Genomic DNA, 17,278 nt, shown 5'->3' with positions numbered 1-17,278 from the left:
CATATTATTTAGGGCATTTTTCAGCGTCCACTGAGTACTGGTAATTTTCTTGATTTTTTTTTTTTTAATTTTTGTTTATTAAATAATACATTTTTATAAACATATATATTTACATTTCATTGGTTGCTGGTTAATTACCATTATCACAATTTACGATTGATTAGCTAAATTAAGAGGAATTACAAAAATAAGAATAATAAAAGAACATAAAATACGTTAAGTTTAGGTCAAAGTACATAAACACCTTTAACAAAAAAAAAAAAAAAAAAAAATTATAAATTATAAACATATATTTTTAATATAAAACTCGTGGACCTGGAGCTGTTAAATTAATAGATAAAATTTATGCTTCAGAGCAAGATGTGCTTTGGCATTTTGTGTTTATATTTAAATTGGAGTTTGTTTTTGTCGTAATCACCGATTCTTGAGATTAACGGGTTAGTATGATTTCGCGGTATTTTTTTATAATAATTATTAGTATGGTGGTGAACATGTTCTTTAATAGTTGGAATTAAATATTTATTATGAAGTTTTTTGAGGTTAGTATAAAAAGGTGTATTATAAATTATTTTTATAGCTTTATTTTGAACAACTTGTAGCTTAGAAAAGTTAGTATTACACGTATTACTCCACACTGGGCAGGCGTAAGTCATTGCCGGTCTGATTAATTGCTTATATAATAGAATTTTATTTTTAGTATTTAGCGCACTTTTTCGATTAAAAATTGGTTTTAACGCCGCAATGGCTGCGAGCCCTTTAGATTTAAGTTCGGTTATATGTTTATTAAATTTAAGCTTGGAGTCCAGGTGAATTCCGAGGTACTTAACGCTCGCCTTCCATTCTATACACTTTTCCTGCTCGCTTATAATAGTCGGGGGCAAAGGTTGTCTTCGAGTTGTAAAAATTATAGCCTCCGTTTTGTCCTGATTTATTTTTATTTTCCACTTTTTGAAATAATTACTTAAGAGAGTTAAGGATTTTTGCAATTTTATTGAAATAGGCTTAAGACCGTAAGAGCTACTCATTATCGCCGTATCATCGGCATACATTGAAAGACAAGTATTTTTTAAAATAGGTATATCATTTGTGTACAAAATGAAAAGGAACGGTCCAAGTAAACTCCCCTGAGGAACACCAGCTGGGATATTACGCGGTATCGATTGTTCATTATTTACTGAAACAACATAACTTCGACGATCAAGGTAGGAGCGTAACAAGTGTAGCAGATAGTTAGGGGTTTTATATTTGTGTAGTTTGTAAATCAACCCATCATGCCACACAGTATCAAACGCTTTTTCCACATCTAACAATAAGAGTCCCGTTGATTTTTTCATGTTAAAATTAGCAGAGATGTGCTCTGTTAACCTATTGAGCTGATGAGTCGTAGAGTGGTTTTCGCGGAAGCCAAATTGTTCATTGATAATTTTATTCCCCAAAGATCCCTTTAAACGTGATAGAATTATTTTTTCAAATAGTTTACTGAATGACGGTAATAAGCTTATTGGACGATAATTAATTGCGATAGTGTTATCCTTTCCTGGCTTTCTAATTGGGTGGATCTTTGCGGTTTTCCAAATACCGGGAAAGTACCCGAAAGATAAGCAGGCATTAAAAATATTTGTTAGATAGTAATTTTCTTGATGATTTATATAAAAGCCATCCGCAATGAAAGGGTTAATTACTATTTTTTTATATTGTATTATTTGTATAATTTATTTTATTTTAAAAGCTGGTCACGATTTGGTGTGTTAAGACATGGTCAAGAATTGTGGTTTTAATGCCAACGCTGAATGACACTTGGTAGCTCGTGGGGCCAGAAATATTTTTGAGGGTACTGTTCTTCTAAGATTTTCTTGTGAATCATAAAGATATTCTTTAATATATCCATGTATTTGTGTCAAACTTGATAAGAAAAAGTGGCAGTTAATCTGAATATTTTCTAGGGAATGCTTTTAGATCAGGCTTACCAGATATCTGGGGCGCATTATCGAAAAATGAGATACACAAATCGGAAGCTAAATAATCTCATCTGAATAATAATCCAGATAATCTCACCAGAATTGTTTATAGATTCAGGATTAATATTAATACGGGTGGTGGGCTGTATATGAAAAATGAAAAAAGTGCAAAATATTTTATAACAAATTTTATTATTATTTATATACTAATTCTATTCTTCATTCTTTAGACAGATCTTTCAATTACGCTTTTGATTCCATAAGGAGTCCTTATTTCCATTGAAATCAATCTTAGACCTCATAGTCTCTCCTGGCCTTGCATACTTTAATAACAAGAGCAAAAAATTAACGTTCTGATGAAACAGTACTTGGAAGAGTAATATTAGCTTGGCTATTATATCTACTTCCTGAAAACCTGACACAAGATTATTTTTTTTCATAAATACAAGTTCATGAACTAGTTTGTCTGCAAAATTCAGAGCACGAATATAGAACAGTAAGCTCGTTTTTTTAATCTTATATAATCGAATTATGTTCCATAGAATTTTTTTAATTTATTGATTAATTCATTTAGAAAGTTTTCTTTATATTGTGCATATTTTTTTTTCTTCAGGAGGTGAAAATATTCCAATTTGGACATTGAAGAGATCGGGATTCAATTTACTTACATTTACTATCAACTATTATATAGTTGACTAAATGTAAACCTTTATTCAATACCTAATTAATTTCTCAGACGTCTGGTAATTTTCTTTGGATAAATAAGAATCCCATAAATTTTTGCAATTATTAATCTATTTATATCTAAGTTGTTGCAAAACGTCGATAATATTTTTACAGCAATATAATATATCTAAAGATTTAGATTGTAGAATGTTGTATAATATAACACATTAGTTATTCCAAAAAGTTTTGAAAATATATGAAGAAGTTTTCTTGTTTGAAAATTTTCCAAAAACCTAAGAAATCCTCGCACTTTTATTATAGTATCGGAGTTCCATAGTTCACATTTTTTCGGGACGTCTCAAAAATAGTCTATAAATTTATTTCTGTATTGTTGAACTGTATTACTTAAACGTGATGTATAATTTCACCTCGTAGGTGCTACAGAAGGAAGTCTTCGTTTAGAAGATGTTTAAAAGAATGCAGACAATCTATTTAAAGATCAGAAAAAAAGTTTTATTTTATTAAGCATTGTAGGTTTTTCTCTTTTATTTTAGTAAAAGTGTAGTCTTTGTTAGTTTAATTAAATATTTATTCATATTATTATAGTTTTTTTATCACGCTCTTATTATTTGTAATATTTTCGCTATGCTTTCACCATATCAAGATTTATGCTAATTTTCCCACCAATAACAAACACATCTAATTTTAATGGTTAACACTTGAACCGTACCTCGCGTGATAAATAACGGATCGTTAATTTAGTTAGATGCGTTTAACTTTGAGTATCATCAAACTACACGGAAATTTTCTAAAGCTATTTATATGTTGTATATAAAATATATAAGTGAAACATTACTTAAGCTCGTATTTAGTTTTGTATGTAGTAGTAATCTTATTATGTACTACTGTAATGCTTATGAAGATGAACTAGTAGAAGTAAATCACACGTCTTTTGAAGTTCAGCGCTCAAATTTTACTCATCTGTAATAAATGTATTAAAAATAACAAACGCTCATATGTAAGAAAATTGCATTTATTTCAATAATGAAATAATAACGATGTAATTTACACAACAAATTAAAAAAAATAATAATTATATAATACTTATAAGTATACAACAATCTATGTTAGCGCAGTATGCAACAAACACACATAATATAAAAAAAGCATATAACAATGTACAAAAGTGCATATATTCACACATATACATACATATTTATATACAAATATTTTTTTATGTATGTAGATGTGCGTACATATTATTATATAATAATAATAATATTAATATTAAGAAAGTCAGGATATTGCTCTTATGAATATTTTGATCAATATTGTAGTTTTATTCTTGATCAAAATATGAGCATTAATTTGTATTTATTTTATCTATCTAAACGCGCGATTTTGGACGTCGTAGAAATATTTGCCGCGGTCCTACCTAGAGCTATTTGAACTGAAGACTTCTTCTATTAGAATCGATCATCAAAAGGACTGAATAGTTAGTGATTTAATATAGTTAAGGGCTCTGTTCTGGAAGTCCCTGTAAAAATCTAATACGTATTATGGCATCGCATGAGAAGAACGGTAAAAAGGTACACTGATATTCTTCAACGTCTTTATAACGAATTATTACGTTTCACTAGCACAAAATGGATAGTTTAGAATCATTTCGGAAACTGCACAACCGAAGGGGACTGCGGCGTTTGTTGAGCTTGAACTTGCTGCACGACTGACTTGCTCTGTCCATCGGACCGGTCTTGCCAGCCATGATCTTGATGATGGTCGTGGTGATCGTGGTGGTCGTGGTGATGGTCGTGGTGATCCGGGGATGGAAACCATTCTGAGATCACGACCGGCTTCGATATTCTCTTCCAAGCTGGGACCCAAATATCTTTGTAATCCGGAACCCATATCTGTTTCCACGCCTCTTTCCATTCCAATTTCTTGTCAGGTACCCACTCGAGCTTTTTGCTTGGTTTCCAGACTTGTTTCCATGCCTCCTTCCATTCCAATTTTTTGTCTGGCACCCACACCATTTTTTTAGATGGCTTCCACGTCTGTTTCCATGCTTCTTTCCACGCTAATTTCTTATCCTCTACCCAGACTTCTTTCTTTTCAGTTCTCCAAGTCTGCTTCCATTCTTCTTTCCACGCTAATTTCTTATCGTCGACCCATACTTGCTTCTTGGCTGGCTTCCAGTACTTTTTCCAAACGGGCTTCCATACTAATTTCTTTTTCCATAGATCGTGAGAAGTGTACTCCCAGCCTTCGTGATCCTTACCCAAGAATTTCTCGCCGGGAATTCCTACTTTAACCCACTCGGGTACCCAGTGTTGCTTCCACGCAGGCACTTGAATCTCTTTAAACGCTGGGACTTTAATGTGCTTCCAGATTGGTACATTGATCTTTTTCCAGTCAGGTACTTTCACTTCTTTCCACGCGGGCACTTTGATAGGCTTCCAATATGGTTTCCAGACCTTTTTCCATTCAGGGACACTGATATCTTTCCATGCAGCTACTTTAGTCGGCACCCAAATCGGTTTCCAAATTTTTTTCCAATCGGGAACTTGAATTTCCTTCCAAACGGGTACCTGAATCTCCTTCCATACGGGTTTTTGTATTTTTTTCCAGTCAGGCTTCCAGATTTGCTTTTTAGAAGGTTTCCAGATTTTTTTCCAGCCTGGTTTCCATATGAGCTTCTTCTTCCAGAAGCCAGGGTCGTGGTGTTCTTCGTGATGATCGTGATGGTGCTCTACGACGTGATGATCTTCGTGGTGTCCAGCATCCAGGCCGCCGCCGGAAGGCGCTGGATAGTCATATCCTACTTTCTTATCTGCTACTTCTGACGCTTGCGCTTGTTGATCGACTACCGCTTTGCTCGCGACCAGACACACTTGAGCAATTACCACTAGGGTAATCTGTGGACAAAGAGAAAAAAATAATGGTACATTGACTTTTCGGAAACAATTAATGAGCGCGTGGACACATTTCGTAGAAGTGTACTAATCGGTGAAAGCACCGAGGCGCGCGTGAAAAGGTGGTGTTTGTGTGCCTTTTTATTAAGATGTGTCCGTCTATCAAAGTCATGACTTGTTAATTATATATAGCCAAGACAGAGAAGAAAACGACGAACAGTTCACTATTAAATAAATTTAAATTCATGTCGTCGATAAGTATCTTTCTTATAATTAATTTAGTGACAAGTAAAAGGAAGTAAAAAAAAATCTTTATTGTAAGTTAGTACAAGAGATAGCCTTAATAAATACGACCATTATAATTAAAAAATGGAATGTACTACTAATATTATCACACATTAAACAGTAAAAAAGCTCTACTCAATCAAAAGTGGCACCTTATTTCTTTATTCCTGGATAGAATTGTGTCATGCATGTATTAAGAATTTATGTTTTTGAAAAGAGGATATTTCGAGAGAAGCAGATCAAAACAAATATATATATATATATATATATATATATATATATATATATATATATATATATCCCATCATATGCGAATAGTCAAATCCTATTTCGTCACTGCTTTTGCTAATTTGTTTTCCAAGCACATTACAAAATGCCTTCCTTAAGCGGATAGTGAGAGTTTTCGATTATTTTTTTTAAAGTCAAACTGCGCGATGTCAACATGCTCTTGTTACAATCACGTAATATGGTGAATGTGTTTAGTTTATTTTATTTACGTAAGGCTTGTCGTGGGCAGGCGCCAACAACACAATACGAAAAGAAAGGAAAAGTCCTTATGATGCGCATGACATGGTTGTCAACATTGAGTCATGAGTTACTTGTACATTGATTTTAATATGACGCAATACGTAAGTATACCTTAAGGACTACAGCTTAAATAATTATAAAAAAAAAACTTTCTTTTTTTTTAAATGCATTAATTATATTCTACATGCATATGCAATAAATCATATTTAGCGCTGTGCATAACATAAAAAATACAAATAAATAACACGCCGCTAATTAAATCTTTAAACAAGGTGAAAGTGAAGATTGACAGATGTATTTGTAACGAGATGAAGAATGAGAGTCGTAGGTCGAAAACAACATAAGAAGAATGCATAGGTATAGAGAACATAATATTCGCAACGCAATATTGGCTCATGTAATTATCTTATTGAGTTGTATGTACTGAAATTTAATTTCATATGCAACTTCCGGTTTTCCAGTGCAGTTCCGGTATACGGGAAGTTGCATATGCTACATAATCTAAAATTATTATGTAAAATGGGTGAAAGTGACGATGGTGGCGTTTGTGATAAGTAGTTCAAAAGGCATGTGACGTTAGAATCGTTCGATGATTCATTACAAACAACTTATTCATTTTTTTGGCTCATTTCGAAAAAGAAGGTGTTCTGGAAGTGGTGAACTTTAATGTAAATGAGAAAGTGAAATATGTTGGGTCAGAACTCATCTGATTAGTAACACTTGCTTTTTGCAATTCATTTAACATTTTCTACCATGTAATATATTTGACACTTTTTGTAGCGAAACTAACTTGAAGAGCAAAATGACGATAATAAAAAAACTGTCATTTTTTTTAAATGCATATATATACACATATATTATATAATTTTTAACGAGAAAATGTACAAATAATATTTTAGAAATATGAAACAGAAATTTAATAGTTTTGCATACTTTTAATCTTTTATTAGTTTTTAATAAATTAAAATAAAAATAAAGCAGTAAATTAATGTATTAATTTAAAAATTATATTTTTACAGAAAACGATTGGAGTATTATTAAAATAAAAGGGTTGAGTTTTTAAATCAATGTTATTAAAAAAATATGAGAAGCTGTATTAAAAAGGCAAAAATGTAAAACATTGAGTAAGCTTTTTTTAACTAATTTTACTTACAAATTATACAAATAAAGTTAGCTTTAAAATAAATCTGTCCTAATTTTATAGTTTAATAAGAACATGCTCATAGTTTGATTTTAGAACTATTTTTTAGATTTAGGTTAGTTTTGAAATATTTAATGAATATGTCGCTCTATAAATTAATAATAGAGTCGGTTTATATTTACTGGATTAAAAAATGCTATTTAAATTATTTATTTGAGTTTCTAAGCTAATTTTTATTTACACATTTACTATAATATGTGTTTAATTTTTTAGAGTAGTTTTTTTAATATAAATTTTAGTCTATATAAAAAAGCTTTGTAAAATGGTTTGAGATTTTAATATATTTTTTTTAAGGGCGAGGTTAGTTTAACTTGTTCTTTGTTCACTAAAATTTTTCAGTCAATGTCACTAGGGTTGTAGACATAGGCTCCAAGGGCTGTCAAAGGGATGTAAGTGTGAAAGAGACTGACCAGTGTGGTTGTCCGAGCAGTCATGGTTGCGGAGCAGGCTCTGTCGGCTCTCCTTGGCTGCTGCTTCAGCTGCTGTGCTCTCACTTGGAGAGCGTTGGCTATATGTAGTGTCCGGTGCGTGGAGGGGCGCAGGCCACTTTCGCCGGTGCCCCCGACCCAAGGCCGCGCAAGGCTGCCCCCACCGCAGTGCCCCTGTCCTTCGCACGGCCAGGACATGGTCAGCGCCCATGATCATGGAAACGATGCAATGGTGCAACGCGACCTACAAATATCGACAGCTGGCTAAAGATAGTATAGCAGTAGTTTTTCTGTTTTTATAATATAAATAAATTTTACCCTTGCTAATTTTACATATTTCTGCTTTTGAAAAATAACTTCTGGATTATATAAATATTTAATTAATAACATTAATATCTGTTTTATTCGATTATATTATTTCTATTTAATTGCCCGTTGAAATTTCGTGCTTAGATCAGAATTGATATTTTCCACTTGTTTTAATATAACTTGTGCTGTCAATAATAATTGTGCGACAATTGTCAATAACAGCTGCTGGAATTTAACAAAAATAATATAAAAAATATCAAAAAAGAAAAATAACGCCAAATTGTTTAGCATTCTGCCGATTCCCATGCGTAATTTTTTTTATCAGAGCGGGTTCTTAGATCACCAAAGCAATGATAAAACCGCCGGTTGGTTTGAGTAATAGAAAATTGGAAAATGTTGGTCATTCAAATACTTATGATCTTCCGAGAAAGTATGCATATTTTCAAACATTTGGCATGAACATTTTCAGAAAGGTTTTTTGTCTGAGTGTCTTATTTTATTACTTCAGCCAAAAGATTTTTTGTCTCTTCCAGACCCAAGTTTAAATATTAGGCATGAACCCGACTTTACTTATGCAGTGTTATAAAAAGGCAGTGGTTGTAAACCTTTTAAAAATATTCGTACAAATTTAATTTTATATAATAAAAAATACTTTCGATTTTACAGTTATCCGAGATATCACCCAAAATATACGAAAAACAATATAGTATTATTTTATAAAGCATATAGTAAATCAAGAGATTTTGGTTCTCATTTTTATATGAATCGTAGTAGTATCTTAAATGTATAAAAATTGTGTTGCAAAATATTAGATAAGTACTATTATTATTGTATGATATTTTGAATTCATTATTTACCCAAAAAACTAATTTAAAAAAATACTGATTAAAATAATAGTAAATTAACACTGAAAAACAGCGGAAAAAACAACTGTGTGATAACCACAGAACAAAGAATATAATAGTAATTAACCAAAGAGTGCATAGAAGAGCGACAAGGTGCAGAGAGTAAAATATATGCTATCATCAAGTAGCTCTTATATAATGAGAGCTAAACAAATATTTTTCAACATTTTGCTATGCTAACATTAAAAATGTACCATTATATTTTAAAACAATAACTTTTTAATAAATGTAAAATCATTAACTATATATATACATATTTAAAAAAGATTTTAGAATGTAATTTACATTAATAAAAATTACAATTTTAAAACCCCAATGCAGAAAATAATTACACAAATTTTTATTTAAAAATAAAGAAAAATATTAGCATTTGAAATTAAGAGTAAAATATATTTGATCATCAAAGAATTTTCGCTGTGTGGAATTTTCGCGTGCGCAATTTTTGTGTGCCCAATAATCCGCTCACCCTTCGATTCATGTCAGCTTATATTTTCTTACGTTTGTATAAATTTTTATATATTAACGATTATTTCACTATTCTTTCGGTGTTTGTTAATAGTAGTTGTATTAATGACGCTATTTAGTAGCAGGATTTATTTTATTTCAATATTTTCAACCCTAAATCAACAATGGCAGTGGAGATGAAATAATAATAAAGGCACAAGATGCCTGTGACAGCCCAGGCGACATTGAAAAGTTAACATTTAATTTGAACTATTTTAAGTAAGTTTATAAATGTCTTGTAATCACTTCAAAATATAAATGCGAGTTTTTGCGAGAGCTTCCTAGCAAGTTTGTGGCAATACGATAGAGCTTCGTACGGTGTCCGTGGCATACAAACGGTTAAAACATCTGTAATGCAATGGTCAGGGATGCCATTAAATTTAAGTTTAAATGTGGTTGCAAATTTTTTTCTGTGAATTTTGATATTGAATATCGACGTAAGGACAGGTTGTTAGTCGGAATATTAAAGCACGTCCGATACAGAAGCTATTACATAAGCTCAACGTATCTCCTATATCAGTTCATAAACATTTAAGAAATTAGGAAATATTTTATTTTGCGGAATATAGGTATCTTATAAATTGCCTGAGGAAAATCTCGCAATTTATAAGATGATTTATTTTTGAGTAGAACTGTTACTGAAGACGAGAAGTTTATTCTTAACCCTTTAAGGCTTAAAGTTTAAGCGGTAGCGCTACACCCTAAATAGTTATATATTTACATATACAACTAAAGAAATATTAAATAAAAAACAATATATTTATATTATATGTTTTAAAGTTAATTCAATGTAAATGATTTCTATAGGAAATAATACAAATACATTCGAGAGTACAAAATAAATTAATATAACAACTAATAATTTATATTAATTTTATAAGAAATATTGAGAGCCTCTGAATCAATATAAAAAAATACATAATTGCCGAATAATATATAAAAAATACATGAAACATATTAACAAAATTTTATAGTAGAAATGTTTGAAAATAAATTATAAAACAATAATAGAAAAAATCAATAGATTTGGTTGGGGACTTCTTTCTCACCCACCGTATATTTCAGACATTGCTCCAAACGACTATTACGTATTTAAATCCCTGAAACAGTTTTTAGATAATAAAAAAAATATTTAAAAAAACGGATATAGAAAAACGACATCAGAGAATTTATTGCATTAAAAATTACTATGTGGAGAATAATTATAAAATAAGATGAAGAATTTATTATTTAATAAAAGTATTATACCTTTTAATTCTTAGCTCGTTTAACCCGTATCTTAAGAAACGCAATACTGATACAAAGCAATAGTCTTGTAAATATTAAGAATAATTGAATTTTTTATTTTGTGTATCAAAACTTTTGTATTTTTTTAAGCATTTAAAAAAACAGAATTCTTTAAAGAAAGCTTAAATTTAAATGAAACTATATATTTAAAAAAAACTTTTATGTGGACTTGTTATAAAATGATCATGTCTCAAATATGTTTTTGTTGTTGTGTTAAAATATTTTAACAATATGCATTATTATTGTTTCGTTGCAATGATATAGTAAATATAGTTTGTTTTTGAGATAAAAAAATAATATGAAAACATAATATTTTTGAATAACTTTTTAACCAAGAAAAGTTAACCGGTTATATAACATTAAATTCGGAAGTCACTACATTTATCTTAATATCGCAAAAAAAAATACTACCGTTACAATGGCCATAAAATAATTTGCAAAAGTCTGTGAAAAACAACCGCTGTTATTATTCCTCAGTTCTAGATGTGCGCGATATACTTACAGCGCACTGCGGTCAAAGTGCAAAAATCGCGTATATCGGAAATGCGAGTTGTGAAAGTTGCGGCTTCATGAAGACGCAATAAAGTGATGAAATATGATTGTGTGTGGTCATGTTTGGTTACAAAACGGACAATCATACGCGCCGTCTTCTTTTTATTTCCATTGCAGTTTTTACCCTGATTATTTTGTCCGAAAGAAAACGTATATGATTCATGTACCTATATAAACAAACCAACATAATAGGATACGGGCAATATTATTAAGTTTGTTATTTAAATCAGTCGTATAAGTTATTTATTCATTTAGCTAATATAGTTAATTTTTAAACTTAACATACATATAATATTTAGGGGGTGTGACTTCGCAGTCAGAAAGACGCAGGTGGAAACTGGTAATAATTTATTCGTAAAAATTACATGATAGACGAGATTTTATTATCCGAGCGGTGGTGGAGAAGCTGGCGGAGGGATGATGTCAGTGAAAGATCCGCAAAGGCCTTGTAGGTGAGGCAGCGACAGTGTAGTGGAGATTGATCCCTCAGCTGCAGTGTGTCTGGTCCCAGGATTTTATTTAATATGTAATTACAATGTTCCTTTAAATTTAATTTTGTATCTACAATTACTCCTAAATATTTTATATTGTCAGTTATTTCTATAATAGAGTTATCTATAACTATTTTTATGTTATTAAAATTAATAAACATACATTTAGTTTAAGTACAATATTTTAAATTATATTTCAATTATACTTAATTGATTATTTAAATTATCTACAATTTCTTTAATATTTTCACCTATGTGTCGTCCGCAAACAGATGTAATTTATACTTTTTTACATTATTAACTATATCATTTATATATAATAAAAAAAATGGTCCTAATTTAGACACCTGTGGTACACTGTGAGTTATTAACTTCTCTTTGGAATACGCAAAATTTATTTTATTATTTTGCTTTTTTTTAATAATTATAAAAACCATCTTAAAACTATTTCACTCATACTGATATTCTCAAATTTTTTCAACGTTATTTTTCTTTCTATATTAGTAAATTGTCCGTTAATTTGTAATCAAACTGAGAAATTTCATTAAATGTTTTGACTCGGCAGCTCAGTGGCGTGTGGTGCAAATGTGATTTTTAATATATATTTGTATTATTTTTAGTTTAAAAAAAAATATATCAAACGTATTTGTATTGTTTATATTTTATTATTTTTAATGATATTTTATAGCCTTTCCAAAGATTTGGAAAGTAATAAAACTTTAAAGCTAATTATCAATTACGGCAATTAAAAAAAAATAATGCGAATTACAATAAATTTAAGTCATATTCTTTTAAATAATTTTATGATAAAATTTTATTGTAAGTTTCCAAATATTATCAAGTTTAAAAGCTAATCGACGTCACAATTGAAAGTCCAGAAAATAGTCATTTTCAATTTTAATTTTTAAAGAGTAAAAATTGCTGATACTAAAAACACGAGAAGAATTTATTAAATCGAAAATTGTTTTAGCCAGGCAAAATTTAGTACGGTGAGCTCTGGCGTCATGAAATTTTCTAACCTATTATGTCTGAAATTTCTATATTTAAGAAAACTTTTTTCAGTGCACGTATAAAATACCTATTTACACAGGTTATTTTTATTGAATTAATTTTAACAAAATTCTAATTTTGCTTAAGTTTTTTTTTTAATTTTAAAGTCAGGAAATTTAAATGTTTAGTAATATCAGTTAAAAATGCAAATTAACTATATTCAGAAGTTGTAAATTTTATTTTTCTCCATTATAAATATTTCAATTTTATCTTAAAACTAAAATAATCGTTTTAACACTTTTCGCTACTGCGCCATCGTATTGCACTGTGATAAAATAAATCAGCATATTTAGCAGCAATTGCTTCAAGAAAGCTTTTAAATTGGCGATGAGATGATTACATTTTTTTAATGTAATTTACTGTAGTTACTATAGTAAACATGACATAATTTTATTACACAATGACTGTTAGTGTATGATACTTTGTTTATTTTTATTTTCACATATCCGGTTCATTCGTCCTATTATTTCAGTATCTGTATTCACAGTATCCATTCAGTGAAAATTCTGAATATAGGTGAATTGATTGTAAAATATATTTTATTTTTAATTTAAACTGCTTAATATTTTTCCCTACTCTTAAGCAAACATTTGTGTATCATACAAATGTAAATTACTAATATAATTGTAAAATATTTTTATTACATATTATTTTTAAAATTAAATTATATTGATATCTGTTGTATTATTAAACATACATTTCTATGATTTCTTAAATCAATACAAATAATTTTGAACACTATAAATAAATGTAAAACATTTAGATATTTTTTTTCTTATATCAAGGTTGAGCTTTGTAGATGTAAATTTTTTTTTATGATTATTTATTAGAATGGTTTTTAAAACCATACACTACTATTCAGTATATGTATGTTTTTTAATTGGTAAAAAATGGTTCAATGAACTTAGCTACATTCAATTATCTCAGTTAAATGTCACTATCAAGCTCTCACAATCCAATGAATCGCAAATATATTACACTTAATTAAGCGAGACTCATGAAGATGCGTTATATAATTATAATTAATGATTAACATAAAGCAACGAATGTAATGAATTATATTGAGTAATCGAGGAGTAGTTAGATTAATATAATAAAATATAATATGTAATATAATACTGATATGTACATTAAAAAAATACAATGCGTCCAATAACTGAGCCAATCTTCCAGTAGTTGTCAGACCCAAGTGAAACACTTCATGTCTTGTTGATTAATATATAACTATAATTAATAATACGAATGTTTCGGTCCAAGATAATATTCGTATGCTCGTTCCACTTGTTCAAAATTTCGCTAAATATGGTAGCAAGGTTTCTTCGAATTAGCATTTTGTATTATATTTTTACGCCGCTTGGTTTTGTAGAGCCCTGATCTTACGGTAGTGATCATCATCATATGTGCCTTTGGTAATTGGTGCAAACTTGATGTTTTATTCAGATTGAAAAGCACGAATTTCTTAAATGACTTTGAACTTGACAGTATAGACTGGTTTCAATTACAACGACAGAGGTACGATATTGATTTCTAATGTATACTTTATTAAATGGCAAGACGCAAAAAAACACTTGTATATAGTAATAGTATCATTATGGCCATCATATAAATAATTATAAAAACAGTTTTAATAAACATCTAAAATAGATGAGCATCATCACACATAATTTATTCCAGCTCCTCATAGCTATTACCAAAAATATCTTTGGACTTTGCAAGCTCGTTGAGTAGCTGGATGGCTCATGCAAGAGAAGCGTTCTAAAGCGCTGAATTCTGGCCCCAGCGGGCAATAATAAAGATAAAAATATGTATAAACGAATAAGCGCAGTCTCCAAAAAATAAATAATTGTTGAAAGAAGTCAATAAATTTAAATCTTAGTCATTTTTATGCATGGATTCGACAAAACATGTTAAAAAAGTCGATATGCGTGCGCCATGAATTGCTTATAGGGAATTGAATTAGTTGCGCATGCGCACTAGAACTTCAGCCGTTACTTGTGCTTACGGTCGCCCTTCATCAACCGTTCATGCGGTTGACGTTTTGAATTTGTCTATTTCTCCGACCTTTCGGTTTTCATGTTTCGCAGTGGGAGCTGCCAGCTTCCTATACGAATAGCCGGCCAGGTGTCCTGAAGATCATGTTAAAAATTTAAGGAATAAAAAAATAATTTTCTAGAACCGCTTTTTATATAAAAAAAAATAAACTCATTATGCTTATCAAATAAATATAAAAATATAGTTTTTATTTCCCCCCCCCCCCCCTGACCGTATGCTCTTTTCCAGAAGTTACCACACGCCACTGATCTTACTTGAATGTAAGCGTCTGACGTTTCGAAGAGTCTGTCACTCTTCATCGTCAGACTCCAAGACTGTTATTCTCCGAGGATAAAGAGTGACAAAATATATGTTAATATAATGCTGATTTTGACTATTGAGTAAATTTAAAAATTAATAAATACATAAATAAATAGTCTTACACTATAATCTGGAAAGTATGGCAAAATTTTAATACAGATGTAAAAAAATTACAGAAGAATACAGAAATTAAGTTAACAAAATCATTAGTTCGAAGTTTTATGATTTCTATACATCTCTTAATACTTCGTATGCGAAAGATTAAAATATATACTTTCTCTATGAAGTTCATCCTTAAGGAGTTAATTTTGTAGTATGTTGTCAAACTAAATAATTAAATGTGCTTTTTACGTACAGATAAATATGATTTTAGTTTATATGCCATCAGTAGTGTTAAAAGATATAAATAAAGACGATGATTAAATTTAGGTTTTGTTTAAATATTTATACAAACAGCATAGTGTTTGGAGGTCAAGATTATTATTAACCAAAATAAACACGAAATAATCCCGTTGTAAATAATAAACTGTTACGTTTTCACTGGTCAGGTTCAATTATAGCTGTATAGTAATTCACTTTCACTAGAGCTCATGTAACGCATTCGGTACGAGCAGATGGCGACGAAGTGCCTGCGGGCAAAACCCTGAAAACTTCCAGCTTAACTTACGTAACATTATATCACGTATGATAAAAAATATTGATAAATAATTATAATGTATATATGTTTAGACACAAGGAGTACAAACCCAAAATCATCGTCAAAAATATCATGACAAAATATCTATACGCGAACAACCCGATAACACCTCATTACATATTTTAAATCTGTCTATTTCTCTGGCCTTTCGGCCTTCATGTCTCGCAGTGGGAGCTGCCGGCTTCCAATACCAATAGCCGACCAGGTCGGAAATAAATATCGTTGCGGAATATTGATAATAAGTATATTAAAAAAATAATACAAGGTATATTCGGTATATAAAATAACTTTTTAAAACATACATACATGTTTGGTACTCAAATGCATTTACTATCAAAACACTAAAACTAAAAATGCAAATGTTCATGCATCTATAAACGAGGTTAAAAAAGATATTAATAAAAAAAGAATCTGATAAGAGGACTGAATAAATAGCAAGAAATCGTTTTAAAATCTACATAAATTTTTAAGCAATTAAAATCGCGTCTAAATGGAAGATCAGATTAATATGTGAAGAGAAATGGGTAACGTAATTTTGACGAGATGATCATTAAATTTAAACCAGTAAGATTACTATGATTTAAATGGGAACAACCAGCTATATAGGTTAAATGAAGATGTATGTTTATTCATTAAGGGAAAAGTTCGGTATCTAGTGACATTATTTAATTTACATACATTGGAACCACTGTGTCAATTTAGCCTTGGAGCAAATAGACTTTTGTCAATGACAACCGCCAGTCATTTATGTAATGCGACATAATGACCGCGATGAATGTAATGTGGCAACACTTAACGGTGAAACGAGAGATGACACCGGCGTCTCACAATGGCCCAAAAGTGACAACAATGATCTTTGTTGACATCGGAAGTTGTTTTCGTGCGTACGCCTTCAATTTGAAGGTGTGAAGCTTGCAATTTGTCCCATTACATTTAGATAGAAAGCGACGGATGTGTGGTAAAATTATGAATCAAAGATGTTAAGGAAGGAAATCGTTAAAACGTGCACATTAAACTCAGATGGTTAGAGGATTTGATGGATTGTTCCATTGTAATAAACCAACAATTATAAAATTTATTTATTTTGAAATTTTAGCCTTAAATCAATAAAAAAATATATAGCAAAAAATTGGTAAATTTATTTATTTATTTA

At 30.1% G+C, this 17,278-nt stretch overlaps 1 protein-coding gene and 1 long non-coding RNA gene across 2 annotated transcripts; one reads left to right on the top strand and one right to left on the bottom strand.

Annotated features, from left to right (window-relative positions):
- Positions 1-1,772: 1,772 nt before the first annotated feature.
- On the top strand, positions 1,773-3,222 carry LOC148234475 (uncharacterized). Its single transcript, XR_015810078.1, has 4 exons — positions 1,773-1,831; positions 1,944-2,123; positions 2,189-2,454; positions 2,572-3,222. It is a non-coding gene; the product is annotated as an uncharacterized LOC148234475 (long non-coding RNA).
- A 419-nt stretch (positions 3,223-3,641) lies between these two features.
- Positions 3,642-8,317, bottom strand: LOC148234474 (uncharacterized). Its single transcript, XM_088188073.1, has 2 exons — positions 7,961-8,317; positions 3,642-5,539 (listed from the first exon to the last, which is right to left on the bottom strand). Exons 1-2 carry the CDS (start codon positions 8,174-8,176, stop codon positions 4,286-4,288), a joined length of 1,470 nt encoding a protein of 489 aa, XP_088044199.1. The 5' UTR covers positions 8,177-8,317; the 3' UTR covers positions 3,642-4,285.
- Positions 8,318-17,278: the final 8,961 nt, after the last annotated feature.

Source organism: Plectrocnemia conspersa, unplaced genomic scaffold (assembly GCF_051122295.1).
Source record: "Plectrocnemia conspersa isolate PC_06_02 unplaced genomic scaffold, ASM5112229v1 ptg000006l, whole genome shotgun sequence".
Classification (NCBI taxonomy): domain Eukaryota; kingdom Metazoa; phylum Arthropoda; class Insecta; order Trichoptera; family Polycentropodidae; genus Plectrocnemia; species Plectrocnemia conspersa.
Note: the sequence above shows the minus strand (reverse complement) of the source record. Positions and strands in the feature narration are given on the sequence as shown.